This window comes from Haliotis rubra, unplaced genomic scaffold (genome assembly GCF_003918875.1).
Source record: "Haliotis rubra isolate DU_JTF1 unplaced genomic scaffold, ASM391887v1 Scf12, whole genome shotgun sequence".
NCBI lineage: Eukaryota > Metazoa > Mollusca > Gastropoda > Lepetellida > Haliotidae > Haliotis > Haliotis rubra.
Window position 1 is genome coordinate 3539171 of NW_025765114.1, and position 16516 is coordinate 3555686.

At 42.2% G+C, this 16516-nt stretch overlaps 2 protein-coding genes across 2 annotated transcripts in view; one reads left to right on the forward strand and one right to left on the reverse strand.

The window, feature by feature from the left end:
- LOC124262685 (serine/threonine-protein kinase H1 homolog) overlaps positions 1-7579 on the forward strand; it is a 34629-nt gene extending 27050 nt beyond the window's left edge. Inside the window, exon 2 of the mRNA XM_046697204.1 lies at positions 1895-7579. Coding sequence (XP_046553160.1) covers positions 1895-2275 — 381 coding nt within the window. The 3' untranslated portion in view covers positions 2276-7579. The remainder of the gene's footprint in view (positions 1-1894) is intronic.
- Positions 7580-12896: 5317 nt separating this feature from the next.
- Positions 12897-16516, reverse strand: part of LOC124262692 (probable ATP-dependent RNA helicase DDX27) — a 30955-nt gene continuing 27335 nt past the window's right edge. Inside the window, 2 exon segments of the mRNA XM_046697217.1 lie at positions 12897-12965; positions 13577-13738. Coding sequence (XP_046553173.1) covers positions 12956-12965; positions 13577-13738 — 172 coding nt within the window. The 3' untranslated portion in view covers positions 12897-12955.

Sequence of the window (16516 nt, forward strand, 5' to 3'; positions counted from 1 at the left end):
AGTTTGGTTACATGTGTATGCTATGATTGATGTAAGATAAAGTAGTAACAATATGACTCTCACAGCCCTTGAATCAGGACATGCAGTTTAAAGTGTGTGAGACAGTGAGTCCAGTTGTACGCTTCTTTTAGCAATATTCCAGCAATATTCCAGCAATATCACAGATAGGGAAACTAGAAATGGGCTTCACATATTGTACCCATGTGGGTAAATCAAACCCGGGTCTTCTGCATGATGAGCAAACACTTTAACCACAAGGCTACCCCACCGCCCCATGCAGTTTACATGTAAGCTTTTGTAAAAACTATGCATTGGTCATTCAGGTCTGTCGCATAACTTAACCAGCAGCTGTTTGAAGTTATTTAATGCAGATGAGTTTAGTCACAAATGAACACACTAATTGCAAAGCTTCCATTTCTCACTGGGTACTGATTACATCCAAACCTGCACTCAATTTGGCACTAGCACATGTAACAAAATCACTCATCTGCACGGAGTATTTCAAGTGAGGTTTTACAAGAGATATGATAGGAAATATGTGATGAGCATTTTGTATAAAGTAAAACATATTCCTTTTCTTTTGTTCTTCAAAAACATGTGGGCATTGAATGAAATAGACTATAGAGTGGGTTTCCTTCCTACTGTTGTGAGCCAAGTCCCTGGTGCCAACTGTTTCCCCCCCTCCCGGCTTCCCCCCCTTCCCTGACTGCAGTAGGCAGCAGTGTCTGCAAATACAACACAAAGTGGAAGGAACTTGAGGCTCACTGCCACTGTCAGTTTGGGTCTGGTCCCGACTTAATGTTTGAGGTATTGCATGTTGTGGAGGAGCAGGCGCTGTGAAGCAGGGTCAGCCCAGCTACACCAACATATGATGGCATCTCGAGAGTGAATAATTACTCCTAACCCACACTGCTCTATTCCTGTGGAGAGTCAGAACTAAAATACTCTTGTTTTCTTTTCCCCATTCACAAGCCCAGGTATAGTCTGCTCCATACATCAGTGGGGAGGTGGGTCTCATCTCCCTTGTCTGCCTTGTTCATTGCGCCTCACCAGCTGAAAACAGGATTGTCCCTCACACTTCCTCAGCATTACTAGTGCATGTATTTTTATATGTTTATATATCAATTAGCAATGACTTGTAAACTTCCATTTAGAACATGCATTGTTGAGATTCAAACTTGAAAGGATTATTATTGGAAGGTGTTCATGGTGATTTGTATTATGTTTTTGAAAGGTAATATGAAAATGCTGCGAAGATATGACTATCTGCTATTGATCACAGTAGAGAGAGTAACCCTCGAGTAGGGTTTATATTGCTTCATTGTCCACTGGGGAAAATGCTTGCTAGGCTCATTGGCTGGGCTGGATCTGTTGGGTATTTCTAACTGAGGAGTGGGTGACATACATTTAATTCACTGCAACTTGGAGGCAAAGTGAGCTCATGTCTTTGTCTGTGTCTTTCCCAACTCCAGGACTGGACTTAATAGACATGGTAACAATACTTTCTGCACTAAGTGAAAGCATTTTTATGATAAATTTTGTTCAGAATATTAAAAAACATTGTTCCAACAGCAGATGGCTGGGAAAGCTGACAATTCTGTTCATGACTGTTGTAAGGGGTAATCTAAATGACTAAGAAACTAGGTTTCTTTAAATTTCAAGTCTCTTTAACAAATTTCATCCTGAGAGTGTCATGTTTTGAATATATTCTCTTGATCCGTAACTCTCTCACTGACCTAATATAGCACTTTTCCACTATAATGAATTTACTTGATTATTATGCGTAGACATTTTGTATAGATTTGTACTTTCCATGAAAGGTCTGATCTTGTAGTTGAGTGATAACAAGTCTTTCTGTATGCTGTATTTGTAAACGGTGTTTTGTGTGTTTCAGCATTGGAAGGATGTGTCTGCACTAGCCAAGGACTTCATCAGCAAGCTGTTGGTTCTGGATCCAGACACTCGGGGCACTTCGGCACAGTGCTTGAAACACCCATGGATCACAACAAACGCTGCCTCATCAAGTAACAAGAATCTCCATCGCACAATTAGCCAAAACCTGTTGCATCGTCAGTCCCTGCATGCCAATAGTACAAGTGCCAAATCGACAAAGTCCAACAAAAGTAATAAGTCCAACAAGTCGGCAAGGTCACTTCGGTCTGACCATCGCCGTGTGCAGCCAGAAGAGATTGATGAACTTCACAAAGATCCTGAAGTTCAGGCAGACATTGCGTCCATTGGCAGTCACCATAGCAACTACAGCCATCGAACGTAACTCCAAGAATTGTCAGTTTCTTGACACTAAAGCTGGGTAATCAGTTTCATTGCTACCTGGCTTAACTTTGAATTGCCATCTCAGGAGTTGTGTATTTATCATGAGAAATGTGTACAGAATATTGACTTTTCCCAAAACCATCATGCTACAAGTATGCCTCTCATGTGTGTGAGGACATCTGTCGGCAGCTTTCTAATGGCATGTTGTCAGGCAGGTAGCATGTGCCAGATGTGACTGGACAGTTGGCTGCAAGGGCAAGGATGTGATTGGTCAGTAGATGTGATATTGTACAGAAAACCTGTAAACTAAGGTTGTTGATCTACATATTTCCCAGCATGGCATCCCTGATGGACGTTGAACACACTAGGTATGTGGCTGGTAAAGGACTCGGGATGGAGTCAGTTGTGATGTTCCACTGTCGTCTGAGTTAGGTTGCGGGCCAGCCTCTTCTCCTCTGATTCCACTAATACAATGGTTTCCTTTGTCATAGGATGTCAGCATGACCAGATTTAACCGATTATCATTTTGAAACTTCTTTATGATTTATCTCTTGTCAAAGGAAGAGATCATATGGAATAATTCAATTATGGAAGAGGTTCTCTGTTGACAACAGTCTTGAATGGTATTAAAGATACATGAATTTTTAAGATTTAAAAAATGGGGGTTTATGATGGATGTTCAGTTTCGGTTGACTAAATATACAGTTTTGAAAGAAATTGTAGTCCAGAAGGACACAAGACACAAGACAAGTAAGCACCTTTCGAGAAAGATGGACATTATGATGATTCACATAGTTCGCAGTGTTGGCCGAAATCTCATCTTTCCTTGTGTCGTATTGATCCCACAATATTGACAGTTTTACTACCTGTGAAACTACATGTCAAAGACTCTTTCAAGGCCTTGTGATATGAAATTATCTCTGTACTTGAGATACACACCCAGGTGATACAAGACATCTTTGAATACTCACATTTTCCTGTAGATGATTGCTTTGAACATGCTCATGAGCCATAAGCTTTACAAAATATACTGCTTTCTTAAAACCATATTTACTTGTTGAGTGATGTTGTCTGAAAAGTAATGCTTCACTGAAAGAAAGGGTTTTTAATATTTTGGTTTTAGTCCAAAAGGTACATGATTTTTTTTGGCATGTTATTGCAAAGCTAAATCTTTTTCTTTTGAAATTTGAATACAAAGCTGAAATTGATATCCATCTACATTTATGTAAAATTATGTTAGGACTGTGTTATCTTGATCTGAAGTAATATAGCTAATATTTGAACAGTTATCTGCACGAAATCTGTTGGCTGATCTGATTGGTTATTGTGTACATTTTGCCCTGCTCATGTGACCTTTTCAAACATGCGTGCCACTACATCTGTGTAATATATTGTCTTATTCATCAGCACCAACTTTGTTTAATGTGATCCATTTCTACCTCTTGTATGGTATTAATGTATATATCATGTATGTCAGTTGAGCAAAATATCTCATATGAGCTCTGTAAAATCTATAATTGGTCCTCTAGTTCATCAATATGTGTTTGATGTCTTTACTCAAGAAGGAAATTGATGTATGTCTTCAACACTGGTTTGCTTCATTCTGTGACACAGGGCGGTGGGGTAGTCTAGTGGTTAAAGCTCGCCATGCTGAAGGCCCAGGATCCATTCCCCACATGGGTACATTGTGTGAAGCCCATTTCTGGTGTCTCCTGCAGTGATATTGCTGAAATATTGCTAAAAGCAGCGTAAAACCGTACTCGCTCACTCACTCATTCTCTGACACAGCAATGCATTAGAAGTGCCTTTTTAAAGGTATTAAAACTCTCTCTTACCGCCAAACAAGTTGCTAACTCACTGTCAATGTAATTACACTTCTGGCAAATATGATTGACATATTGAAATGGATTCTAACCGTCCAACTGGAAGTTGTGGAATTTGTTGTACATTAAGACATGCATTTCTATGAGTTAAAGTTGTTGTGAAATAATTAAGCTTTGTCTGGGTGGAGCCAAACTCAATGTATTGTTGCCATGATCTGGTCTGACTGGTTGCTGGTGAAACAGGCTGAATATCATGTGTTTGAACCATTGTAGATCTGAGTACATTCTTTAGGCATAGTGCTTGCTACACCTTGTATACTGATATTTTTGTTCAATCAAAACTTGTTGAAATTGTTCTTTTTGTTAATTCAAAGTGTTTTGGTGTAAAGCCGTTGTTATTTCAAGAACTTCTTTCTTCATAATAACATGAAGTGATATTTATATTTTTAGTACTTAGTGCTAAACTTTAATGGGTTATTTCTAGTGCCAATTCTCAATGTACCGTCCATTTTAATATGTAGTATTACATTTATTTAATATATTTTTTAATGAATGTGTAGCTGATGGTATAGTTACTTGTTATTCCAATGTGCCATACATCCTTATTTTTGTGGTTTTTATTTTCATGATCGAATCTAAACTTCGCTGATCATTTGATTATTTTCTCAAAATAATTTGAGTTTGATTTAAATTTTACAAAATTGTCCATTTTATCAGTTCTGTTGCTAGAACATGTTCACTATGTCATACATATTTTCTGAAGAAGGAATTTACTTCTGAATAATTTCAACTTTGGAGTAATATTTTTTTCACATGGCTGTTTTGCATATCTCTGTTGATGATTCTATTGCAAAGATTTTGCTAATGTACATTTGCATCAAGAACCATATTTGTCATGCATTTTTGTTCTCTAGTCACGGATCTGTGATGTCTCACATTTGCAACTCTTGAGCATGTTGATCACAACAAAGAAAACTCATCAACGAATTTGTGTCCATGTCTTTCACTACAAAAGTTGGAAATATCTGACTACTTAATAGCTAACATGAGCAAACACCCTGGTTTTTAGGGTTGTATTGAAACACTTAGTAGGATATGATACATGGTTATCAGGCCACGATACAATACATGATATGATGTCAAGTCAACACTTGCCTTCATTGGAAGCCATATTTCAACACCTGTGGTGCCCAGCTATGATATTGCTCTAGCATATATCCGGTGTATGAAATAAGCAAGACATCCAGCCAGACATCAGGATTTAACCAGACCAAATATGGTGAATTTACACAGATGCATGGAACATCTAAAAAAAATTACCAGACCATCAAGCTGGCTGGTTGTAAATTTAGACCGTCCGTCAGAGATCTAGACTGTCTCGGGCGGGCGGTCGGACGGGCCTTATTTCATACACTGGCATATCAGTAGCCTGAGAACTTGTGGACATGTTGGAAAGATTTAGAGGCCATATTCCATCTTCACTGGGACGAGCATAAGCAAGCCACAATAAGAAAGTTTGGATTCCATCAAATGCAAATGAGCAGTGGTTTGAGAACTTACTTATTTCTGTTGGAATACATTACTAGAAATTCTATTGTGGCACAAATTATGGTGATGCACTGAAGCATAGGTGAATCCTGGTACCTGTAGTATCCTCTCTCCCTAACAATGGGAACTGTTGGGAGCACAGCGCTTATACATTATAGGAAATCAAAAACTACAGATTTCTGAAATCTCAATTGATATATATGCTCTCCATCAACAGATGAGGTAATATTGTTGCTTAAATGTTTGCTCTTAGCTCACAATGTTAATATTGTTTGACCATGTTTTGTACATATATGTGTCTGTATATAGGACATGTTGATTGTCTGTCGTCACCTGTGCCTTCTGTGTCAATCAGGCTAACATTATTCATGAAGCAACATACATCTCTCCCCAGTCCATATGGCCTCCTGCTTGTTCAAGAGTAACCATGGTAACATGCTTTGACATTGTCAGTGGTGTATGCCTCAATGCAAGGTGATGTTGATGGCCTAGATTTTGTCATTATTGATTTCAATTTCTAATTTATATTTCAACTTTGATGGAGTTTTACATGTTCAGAGTATGGATGATATTATTTACTTTTGGTGAAGTTGTAAATATGAGAACTCCATGTTTAATTTTTAATATCACTGGCATTTTGTTTGAAGCAGTGCATATGGTGGCCATATTGCTGTGGGTAGGCGTATAAGGGTAAAACAGGTCTGTGTTGTGCGAGGACAATTCATTGTTTCTATATGAAGAAGTGCTCTCCCTTTCATGTATTGTGAGAAAAAAAAATTGTAATGAAAAGCTGCATGTTTCAAATTTTAAGAATATCCTGAACTAGACATTTCTTTTGAAAAAACTGGACTTTGAAATTGTGGAATTACTATTTATGTGGGAAGGGACTTTAGTTCTCTGTTTGGGTATGTTTACAGCAAGGAGGAGCACTTCTTTGTAAAAGTTGCATGTGCATTGTTAACATCAATTGTCAATCAGATAAAGTCTTTGAAATTATTTTCAAGAGGTCATGTTTTGACCATTCTGCACTAGTTATCAATTACACACTTAAACAGATTTTTGTAGAACAAGCTGTTTTGTCAATGTCTTGCACATAATTGAAACAAGAAAATATATAGCAAGCAATTTTGTTGCAGAGAATTGTATGTAAGGGTACTTTGAATCAGGAACATTTAAAGAGCAGTGTTTGTGGCATGTTGATAAAAACATTTTGAATAGTGCTAAGAAACAAAACGAACTCAATGGATTGTATTATTCAGTGGAAAGATGTTGTGTCCTTGACAAATAAGCTTATTTTACAAGTGTAGTGATTTAAAAATATTTTGATAATGCCTTGCCGTCCATCCATCAATTGCTGTAGTTATTTTGTGTATGAAAACTCGTAGATATTTATAAAGCCATGTGTCTCAGGAGCAATGCACAGAATGCAGAATAACATAAGGCTCAAAGATTCTAGATTTTCCTCCATGTAATATTTGTTACGTTTTGCTCTGTAAAATTTTCCCAATTATCTAATTGTTGGCATAATCTGGTTAAAGAGAAAGTGTTCTATCATGTTAAGCCCCTAGATTTGATCCTATATATTTTTGCATGTTTTGTTTAAACGCGTGAAAACGAAAATGCACAGAACATGCATAAGGGTTGCATATCAAGGGTATAGATTGTCTCCCCTTAATTTTAAAACATTTACCGGTAAGTGGTTTCATGGGAAAATAGTCACAAATTGCTACTTGACGGGAGAATTTAAAGGATGACTACTTGGGAACACTGTGTTTGTATCTTTACGCATATTTATCAATGGTTTGATACTTACAGACAATAGGCCCTTCCTGTACTGTGAGGTTAGTCTATGTAGTAGTGCAATGTAGATCCAAATTTTGCTACGTTCAATTTTGTAAAATGTGTTAAGTTTAATAAAATCTGTATATCCTCTATATGTGTGTTATGTGTTGACCTGGGGGAGTGGGGTAGCCTAATGGTTAAAGCATCAGCTTGTCACGGCGAAGATCCGGGTTTGATTCCCCATGCGACTACAATATGTGAAGCCCATTTCTGGTGTCGCCCGCTGTGATATAACTGGAATATTGCTAATAGCAGTGTAAAAACATACTCACTCACTGATGTATTTACCTCCACGTAGTGATGCCAGGGCAGTTGTCCCTTCACCCAGCTCATTTTGGGGAACTGACGAGTAACAGCGATCTTTTGACTGGGTTGGTTTCCTTTAATCATTCCCCATTGGAATACATAGAATTATCATAGAATTAACAAGTAGCCTGGCAAGGTGTGTTGCCACTGTGAAGGTATCATTTTGCCAAACAATCTTCACGTTGACATATAACATTAACACTTATCACAGCCAATCTGTATAAACATAGCATCTGACCATGAAACAAGTACTCTCTGTTTATCTTCATTTACATAAAACAAACAATAAAAATAAATGCAACTTCAAGATTTTGGTTGAAAATGTGCCCCAGCAATCTATGATGGTTATATTAGACCAAAGAAATGGTTTGTTGTTTAATGCCACGCTCAGCAATATTCCAGCTATATGGCAGCAGTGTGTAAATAATCGGGTCTGACAATCCAGTGATCAACGGCATGAGCATCAATCTCCGCATCGATCTACGATGACGTGTGTCAACCAAGTCAGAGAATCTGACCACCCAATCCTGTTAGTTGCCTCTTACAACAAGCAATGATTACTGAAGATCAATTCTAACCCAGATCTTCACAGGTCGACCAAAGAGGTATTGTCAGCTGAGAACCCTGATGGGCATTGTTCAAAACATCAATAACTGGATTGTCTGGGCAGACCTGATCATTCACAAGCGGTCACCACCATATACCTGGGGTATGGCCAAGTGAAGCACTGCACAACATCAATGACTGGATTGTGTGGGCAGACCTGATCATTCACAAGCGGTCACCACCATATACCTGGGGTATGGCCAAGTGAAGCACTGCACAACATCAATGACTGGATTGTGTGGGCAGACCTGATCATTCACAAGCGGTCACCACCATATACCTGGGGTATGGCCAAGTGAAGCACTGCACAAAACCAATGACTGGATTGTGTGGGCAGACCTGATCATTCACAAGCGGTCACCACCATATACCTGGGGTATGGCCAAGTGAAGCACTGCACAACACCAATGACTGGATTGTGTGGGCAGACCTGATCATTCACAAGCGGTCACCACCATATACCTGGGGTATGGCCAAGTGAAGCACTGCACAACACCAATGACTGGATTGTGTGGGCAGACCTGATCATTCACAAGCGGTCACCACCATATACCTGGGGTATGGCCAAGTGGAGCATCACACAACATCAATGACTGGATTGTGTGGGCAGACCTGATCATTCACAAGCGGTCACCACCATATACCTGGGGTATGGCCAAGTGAAGCACTGCACAACATCAATGACTGGATTGTGTGGGCAGACCTGATCATTCACAAGCGGTCACCACCATATTCCTGGGGTATGGCCAAGTGAAGCACTGCACAACACCAATGACTGGATTGTGTGGGCAGACCTGATCATTCACAAGCGACCACCACCATATACCTGGGGTATGGCCAAGTGAAGCACTACACAACACCAATGACTGGATTGTGTGGGCAGACCTGATCATTCACAAGCGGTCACCACCATATACCTGGGGTATGGCCAAGTGAAGCACTGCACAACACCAATGACTGGATTGTGTGGGCAGACCTGATCATTCACAAGCGTCACCACCATATACCTGGGGTATGGCCAAGTGAAGCACTGCACAACACCAATGACTGGATTGTGTGGGCAGACCTGATCATTCACAAGCGGTCACCACCATATACCTGGGGTATGGCCAAGTGAAGCACTGCACAACACCAATGACTGGATTGTGTGGGCAGACCTGATCATTCACAAGCGGTCACCACCATATACCTGGGGTATGGCCAAGTGAAGCACTGCACAACATCAATGACTGGATTGTGTGGGCAGACCTGATCATTCACAAGCGGTCACCACCATATACCTGGGGTATGGCCAAGTGAAGCACTGCACAACATCAATGACTGGATTGTGTGGGCAGACCTGATCATTCACAAGCGGTCACCACCATATACCTAAGGTATGGCCAAGTGGAGCATCACACAACATCAATGACCATACTTCGTGTTCATGCCGAGTCAGACTCTGGTATGCCTCCATTATTAGACCACTGACAGGTCATGTGATATGACTGCTGAATGCTGCATTGAAACGACCCTCAACTACATCCAGCTCTAGATGGTTGTAAGGAATGTGGTTAGTCCAGTGGTCAGTGCGTTAGCCTGTTCCTCGGCAATTTCATTAATAATTCTTCACTATTTCTCAACACCAACTGAATACTTTAGTGCTCCCATGGATGAGCTGTAGCAAGTTCTATCCCAAGATCATAACTGGTACATTGATATTAGGCTTTAAGTGGAGTATTTAAATCATTTTCAGATTAAGTCAGATTTCAGTGGTTGTAACTGTACACTTCAGGTCAGATCCATCATGCCATGATTGAAGTCTGTGGCAGCAGCTTGAGTGAGGTGTGAGGCCAAATATCTCTGTGTTACTCACATACTATGTTGTACATATTTTACTGGCAAATCATTAAAGGTGAATGAGACAAATTATAGGAGAGAAAAGTGTCAGTAAATGTCACTTCTTCACAAGTGATATGTAGTATTTGCAACTCTAAAGATTTGAAAAACAGATCCTCTTCAGCCTGTCAGCCAGCAGACCTGTCAACATGTCAAGGAAGATAGAGTAGCTTCATTTACAAGCTGTTATCTGGGCAGGTGAACGACCTGACTCATCATTTGGTGAGTTCCCCATTTATGTGAGCGCCTTACATCAGTGCAGCTTGTGCAGCAGGGAACCTGACACTGGTGTCGTGTGGCAAGGTACCTTATAATGGCGACTTGTGATTACATTTCATTGATGTTCAAGAAGACGAAGTAAATACTCATTTTGTAGGTCATTCTTTGACACAGTAATCAATATTCAGCTATGTGGGAGAGCGTTGATAGTAATCTACATTGGATTTATTCACACCTGATTAAATACACTTAATACTGGGTATGTTGAGATTTGATTGAAAAGATAAGAGACAACAGTTAGAGGGGGTGGCAGTGGGGTGGGGTTATCATGGCCTGGATAATATATGTCTAGTAAATAAAACACAGTGCTGTTTTACTTGGATCAAGTAACCTTTTGTCTGTGTCCACATACTCAGGTTTTGAAGGATGTCAAATTACATTATATACCTGTACAAATTGACAAAGTAATTCCTCTGTAATGCAAGGCTGATTGAAACAACACATTTATCCAAATTGTAAATTGCATAAAACATATCACAACCATTTATATTCTTGTGAGAAATACACTCAATGTTCCGAGTATGAAAGGTTGAATTTCTTGAACCAAACACAGAAATTCCCATCCCATTGAAGCATCATTATTTAACAATAATCATAGGTGGATCCAGGAATTTTAAAAAAAAAAGAGAGAGAGTGAGTGAGAGAGAGAGAAAGAAACCTGGAAACACAGGTACAGTACTCACAAACCAGGAAACACAGGTACAGTACTCACAAACCAGGAAACACAGGTACAGTACTGTCATACCTGGAAACACAGGTACAGTACTGACAAACCAGGAAACACAGGTACAGTACTGACAAACCAGGAAACACAGGTACAGTACTCACAAACCAGGAAACACAGGTACAGTACTCACAAACCAGGAAACACAGGTACAGTACTCACAAACCAGGAAACACAGGTACAATACTGTCATACCTGGAAACACAGGTACAGTACTGACAAACCTGGAAACACAGGTACAGTACTGACAAACCAGGAAACACAGGTACAGTACTGTCATACCTGGAAACACTGGTACGGTACTGACAAACCTGGAAACACAGGTACAGTACTGACAAACCAGGAAACACAGGTACAGTACTGACAAACCTGGAAACACTGGTACAGTACTGACAAACCTGGAAACACAGGTACAGTACTGACAAACCTGGAAACACAGGTACAGTACTGACAAACCAGGAAACACAGGTACAGTACTGACAAACCTGGGAAACAAACCTGGAAACACAGTACTGACAAACCTGGTACACAGGTACTGACAAACCTGGAAACACAGGTACAGTACTGACAAACACAGGAAACACACAGGTACAGTACTGACAAACCTGGAAACACACAAACCTGGTGGTACAGTACTGACAAACCAGGAAACAGGTGTACTGAAACAAACACAGGTACAGTACTGACAAACCAGGAAACACAGGTACAGTACTGACAAACCTGGAAACACAGGTACAGTACTGACAAACCTGGAAACACAGGTACAGTACTGACAAACCTGGAAACACAGGTACAAACCTGACAAACCTGGAAACACAGGTACAGTACTGCCATACCTGGAAACAGGTACGGTACTGCCATACCTGGAAACAGGTACGGTACTGCCATACCTGGAAACACAGGTACAGTACTGACAAACCAGGAAACACAGGTACAGTACTCACAAACCAGGAAACACAGGTACAGTACTCACAAACCAGGAAACACAGGTACAGTACTGACAAACCTGGAAACAGGTACGGTACTGCCATACCTGGAAACAAGCATGTCATACCAAGATTTGAATCCTTGACCATAGATTGCTGGTACACCCAACTGGCACAGCTCTGCAAGCTGTGGTAGGTTGTTATTGTGTAACAATTTGGCAAATCCAAAATATGAGGCATGGTGAAGTCAACAAATGATTACAATCAGTCTAATTAACAATCAGGTATCAACTGAGGTTTTCACCAGTGGGGCACCCATGTTGAGATAGCTAATGACATCTTGCCATACCTGTAAGCTGGGATATACCTTATATATTTTCAAAGTGAATGGGAAAGGGTATATCATTACATAGTTACACTTTGTGTTTTAAAAGGTGATAATGCTCAGGGTGTAACAATCCGTTGTGAGCAATGATCCAATGAGGTCACATGATACACAATGAACCAAGTCACCATGACAACCGATACCATTGGTAGCCCATCATTACCAGGATAAGTTGCTGGGGATTATTCCTAACCTGGATTCCCTACAGGATAATGTTTCTAGCAAAAGTAAATATAGAACACCCAGCACTATTGCAAACAATGGTAGAACTCACTGATTAATTTGGACTAAAAACAACATCTTGATATGATACATCTTGTTTATTTTACAAACTATACACTCAAAAATTGCTTGACAGATGGCTTCAGTGTTTCCTGCAAGAGAAAAAAAATCAATTATACTTTCAACTAAAAACAAACCTTTCATTTAGAGACATCTTGAATGCAGCACTCAGTCACTTATTATGACCCGGAAACTCTATACAGGCTCTGGATCATTACATGAGAAATGTGAAGAAATGACATTCTTTTCTAAATCAAAATTTTCAGGTTGATATAAAAACTTCTCTGTCAACTGGAGATATTTACAAGAGCAAGCACTCTATCACAGACAAACAGGGAAACTGCACAAATATACAATGCATCATTAGTCTTTGGGTAATAACACATATTAATGGTAGACATCGTGTATGGGACCATTGTAATCCTGATGCCACAGGGTGAGTGAGTGGGTTTAGTTTTATGCCGCACACAGCAATATTCCTGCTATATGGCAGTGGTTGGTAAATAATCGAGTCTGGACCAGACAACCCAGTGATCAACAGCATGAGCATCGATCTATACAATTCGGACAAGATGACGTGTCAACCAGCAAATCTGACCATCCGATCCCATTATTCATCTCTTCCGACAAGCATGGGTTACTGAAGACCAATGATAACCAGGATTTTCATATGGAGTTAAACAAGTATTGTTGTATGAAATACCTTTTCTTTTTATTTTGTGATTGCTTCTTGCCCTGCGGCTTCTTGCCCTGCGGCTTCTTTCCCTGCAGCTTCTTTCCCTGCGGCTGCTTATTACTGTGTGGATTACCGCCCTTCTTCTTCTTCCCCACCAGTCCCAAGTCCTTGCGTTCCTGGTAGGATGGTCTGAAACAAGTAACACTCACAGTCAGGGATTCCATCTGGATGTCTGTTCCCAGGTGGTTGTGTGTGACAGTCAGTGTTCCCAGGTGGTTGTGTGTGACAGTCAGTGTTCCCAGGTGGTTGTGTGTGACAGTCAGTGTTCCCAGGTGGTTGTGTGTGACAGTCAGTGTTCCCAGGTGGTTGTGTGTGACAGTCAGTGATCCCAGGTGGTTGTGTGTGACAGTCAGTGTTCCAGGTGGTGGTTGTGTGACAGTCAGTTCCCAGGTGGTTGTGTGTGAGTCAGTGTCCAGTGGTTTGTGTGTGACAGTCAGTGTTCCCAGGTGGTTGTGTGTGACAGTCAGTGATCCCAGGTGGTTGTGTGTGACAGTCAGTGTTCCCAGGTGGTTGTGTGTGACAGTCAGTGGTTGTCCCAGGTGGTTGTGTGTGACAGTCAGTGTTGATCCAGGTGGTTGTGTGTGACAGTCAGTGATCCCAGGTGGTTGTGTGTGACAGTCAGTGTTCCCAGGTGGTTGTGTGTGACAGTCAGTGATCCCAGGTGGTTGTGTGTGACAGTCAGTGTTCCCAGGTGGTTGTGTGTGACAGTCAGTGATCCCAGGTGGTTGTGTGTGACAGTCCAGTGGTTCCCAGGTGGTTGTGTGTGACAGTCAGTGTTCCCAGGTGGTTGTGTGTGACAGTCAGTGTTCCCAGGTGGTTGTGTGTGACAGTCAGTGTTCCCAGGTGGTTGTGTGTGACAGACAGTCAGTGATCCCAGGTGGTTGTGTGTGACAGTCAGTGATCCCAGGTGGTTGTGTGTGACAGTCAGTGATCCCAGGTGGTTGTGTGTGACAGTCAGTGTTCCCAGGTGGTTGTGTGTGACAGTCAGTGATCCAGGTGGTTGTGTGTGACAGGTGGTTGTGTGTGACAGTCAGTGTTCCCAGGTGGTTGTGTGTGACAGTCAGTGTTCCCAGGTGGTTGTGTGTGACAGTCAGTGATCCCAGGTGGTTGTGTGTGACAGTCAGTGATCCCAGGTGGTTGTGTGTGACAGTCAGTGTTCCAGGTGGTTGTGTGTGACAGTCAGTGATCCCAGGTGGTTGTGTGTGACAGTCAGTGTTCCCAGGTGGTTGTGTGTGACAGTCAAGTGATCCCGGGTGGTTGTGTGTGACAGTCAGTGTTCCCAGGTGGTTGTGTGTGACAGTCAGTGATCCCAGGTGGTTGTGTGTGACAGTCAGTGTTCCCAGGTGGTTGTGTGTGACAGTCAGTGATCCCAGGTGGTTGTGTGTGACAGTCAGTGTTCCCAGGTGGTGGTTGTTCCCAGTGTGTGTGACCCAGGTGGTTGTGTGTGTGAGTCAGTGTTCCCAGGTGGTTGTGTGTGACAGTCAGTGATCCCAGGTGGTTGTGTGTGACAGTCAGTGTTCCCAGGTGGTTGTGTGTGACAGTCAGTGATCCCAGGTGGTTGTGTGTGACAGTCAGTGATCCCAGGTGGTTGTGTGTGACAGTCAGTGATCCCAGGTGGTTGTGTGTGACAGTCAGTGATCCCAGGTGGTTGTGTGTGACAGTCAGTGATCCCAGGTGGTTGTGTGTGACAGTCAGTGTTCCCAGGTGGTTGTGTGTGACAGTCAGTGATCCCAGGTGGTTGTGTGTGACAGTCAGTGTTCCCAGGTGGTTGTGTGTGACAGTCAGTGTTCCCAGGTGGTTGTGTGTGACAGTCAGTGATCCCAGGTGGTTGTGTGTGACAGTCAGTGATCCCAGGTGGTTGTGTGTGACAGTCAGTGATCCCAGGTGGTTGTGTGTGACAGTCAGTGATCCCAGGTGGTTGTGTGTGACAGTCAGTGATCCCAGGTGGTTGTGTGTGACAGTCAGTGTTCCCAGGTGGTTGTGTGTGACAGTCAGTGATCCCAGGTGGTTGTGTGTGACAGTCAGTGTTCCCAGGTGGTTGTGTGTGACAGTCAGTGATCCCAGGTGGTTGTGTGTGACAGTCAGTGATCCCAGGTGGTTGTGTGTGACAGTCAGTGATCCCAGGTGGTTGTGTGTGACAGTCAGTGTTCCCAGGTGGTTGTGTGTGACAGTCAGTGTTCCCAGGTGGTTGTGTGTGACAGTCAGTGATCCCGGTGGTTGTGTGTGACAGTCAGTGATCCCAGGTGGTTGTGTGTGACAGTCAGTGATCCCAGGTGGTTGTGTGTGACAGTCAGTGATCCCAGGTGGTTGTGTGTGACAGTCAGTGATCCCAGGTGGTTGTGTGTGACAGTCAGTGATGTTCCCAGGTGGTTGTGTGTGACAGTCAGTGTTCCCAGGTGGTTGTGTGTGACAGTCAGTGATCCCAGGTGGTTGTGTGTGACAGTCAGTGTTCCCAGGTGGTTGTGTGTGAAAGTCAGTGATCCCAGGTGGTTGTGTGTGACAGTCAGTGTTCCCAGGTGGTTGTGTGTGACAGTCAGTGATCCCAGGTGGTTGTGTGTGACAGTCAGTGATCCCAGGTGGTTGTGTGTGACAGTCAGTGATCCCAGGTGGTTGTGTGTGACAGTCAGTGTTCCCAGGTGGTTGTGTGTGACAGTCAGTGATCCCAGGTGGTTGTGTGTGACAGTCAGTGTTCCCAGGTGGTTGTGTGTGACAGTCAGTGATCCCAGGTGGTTGTGTGTGACAGTCAGTGATCCCAGGTGGTTGTGTGTGACAGTCAGTGATCCCAGGTGGTTGTGTGTGACAGTCAGTGATCCCAGGTGGTTGTGTGTGACAGTCAGTGATCCCAGGTGGTTGTGTGTGACAGTCAGTGATCCCAGGTGGTTGTGTGTGACAGTCAGTGATCCCAGG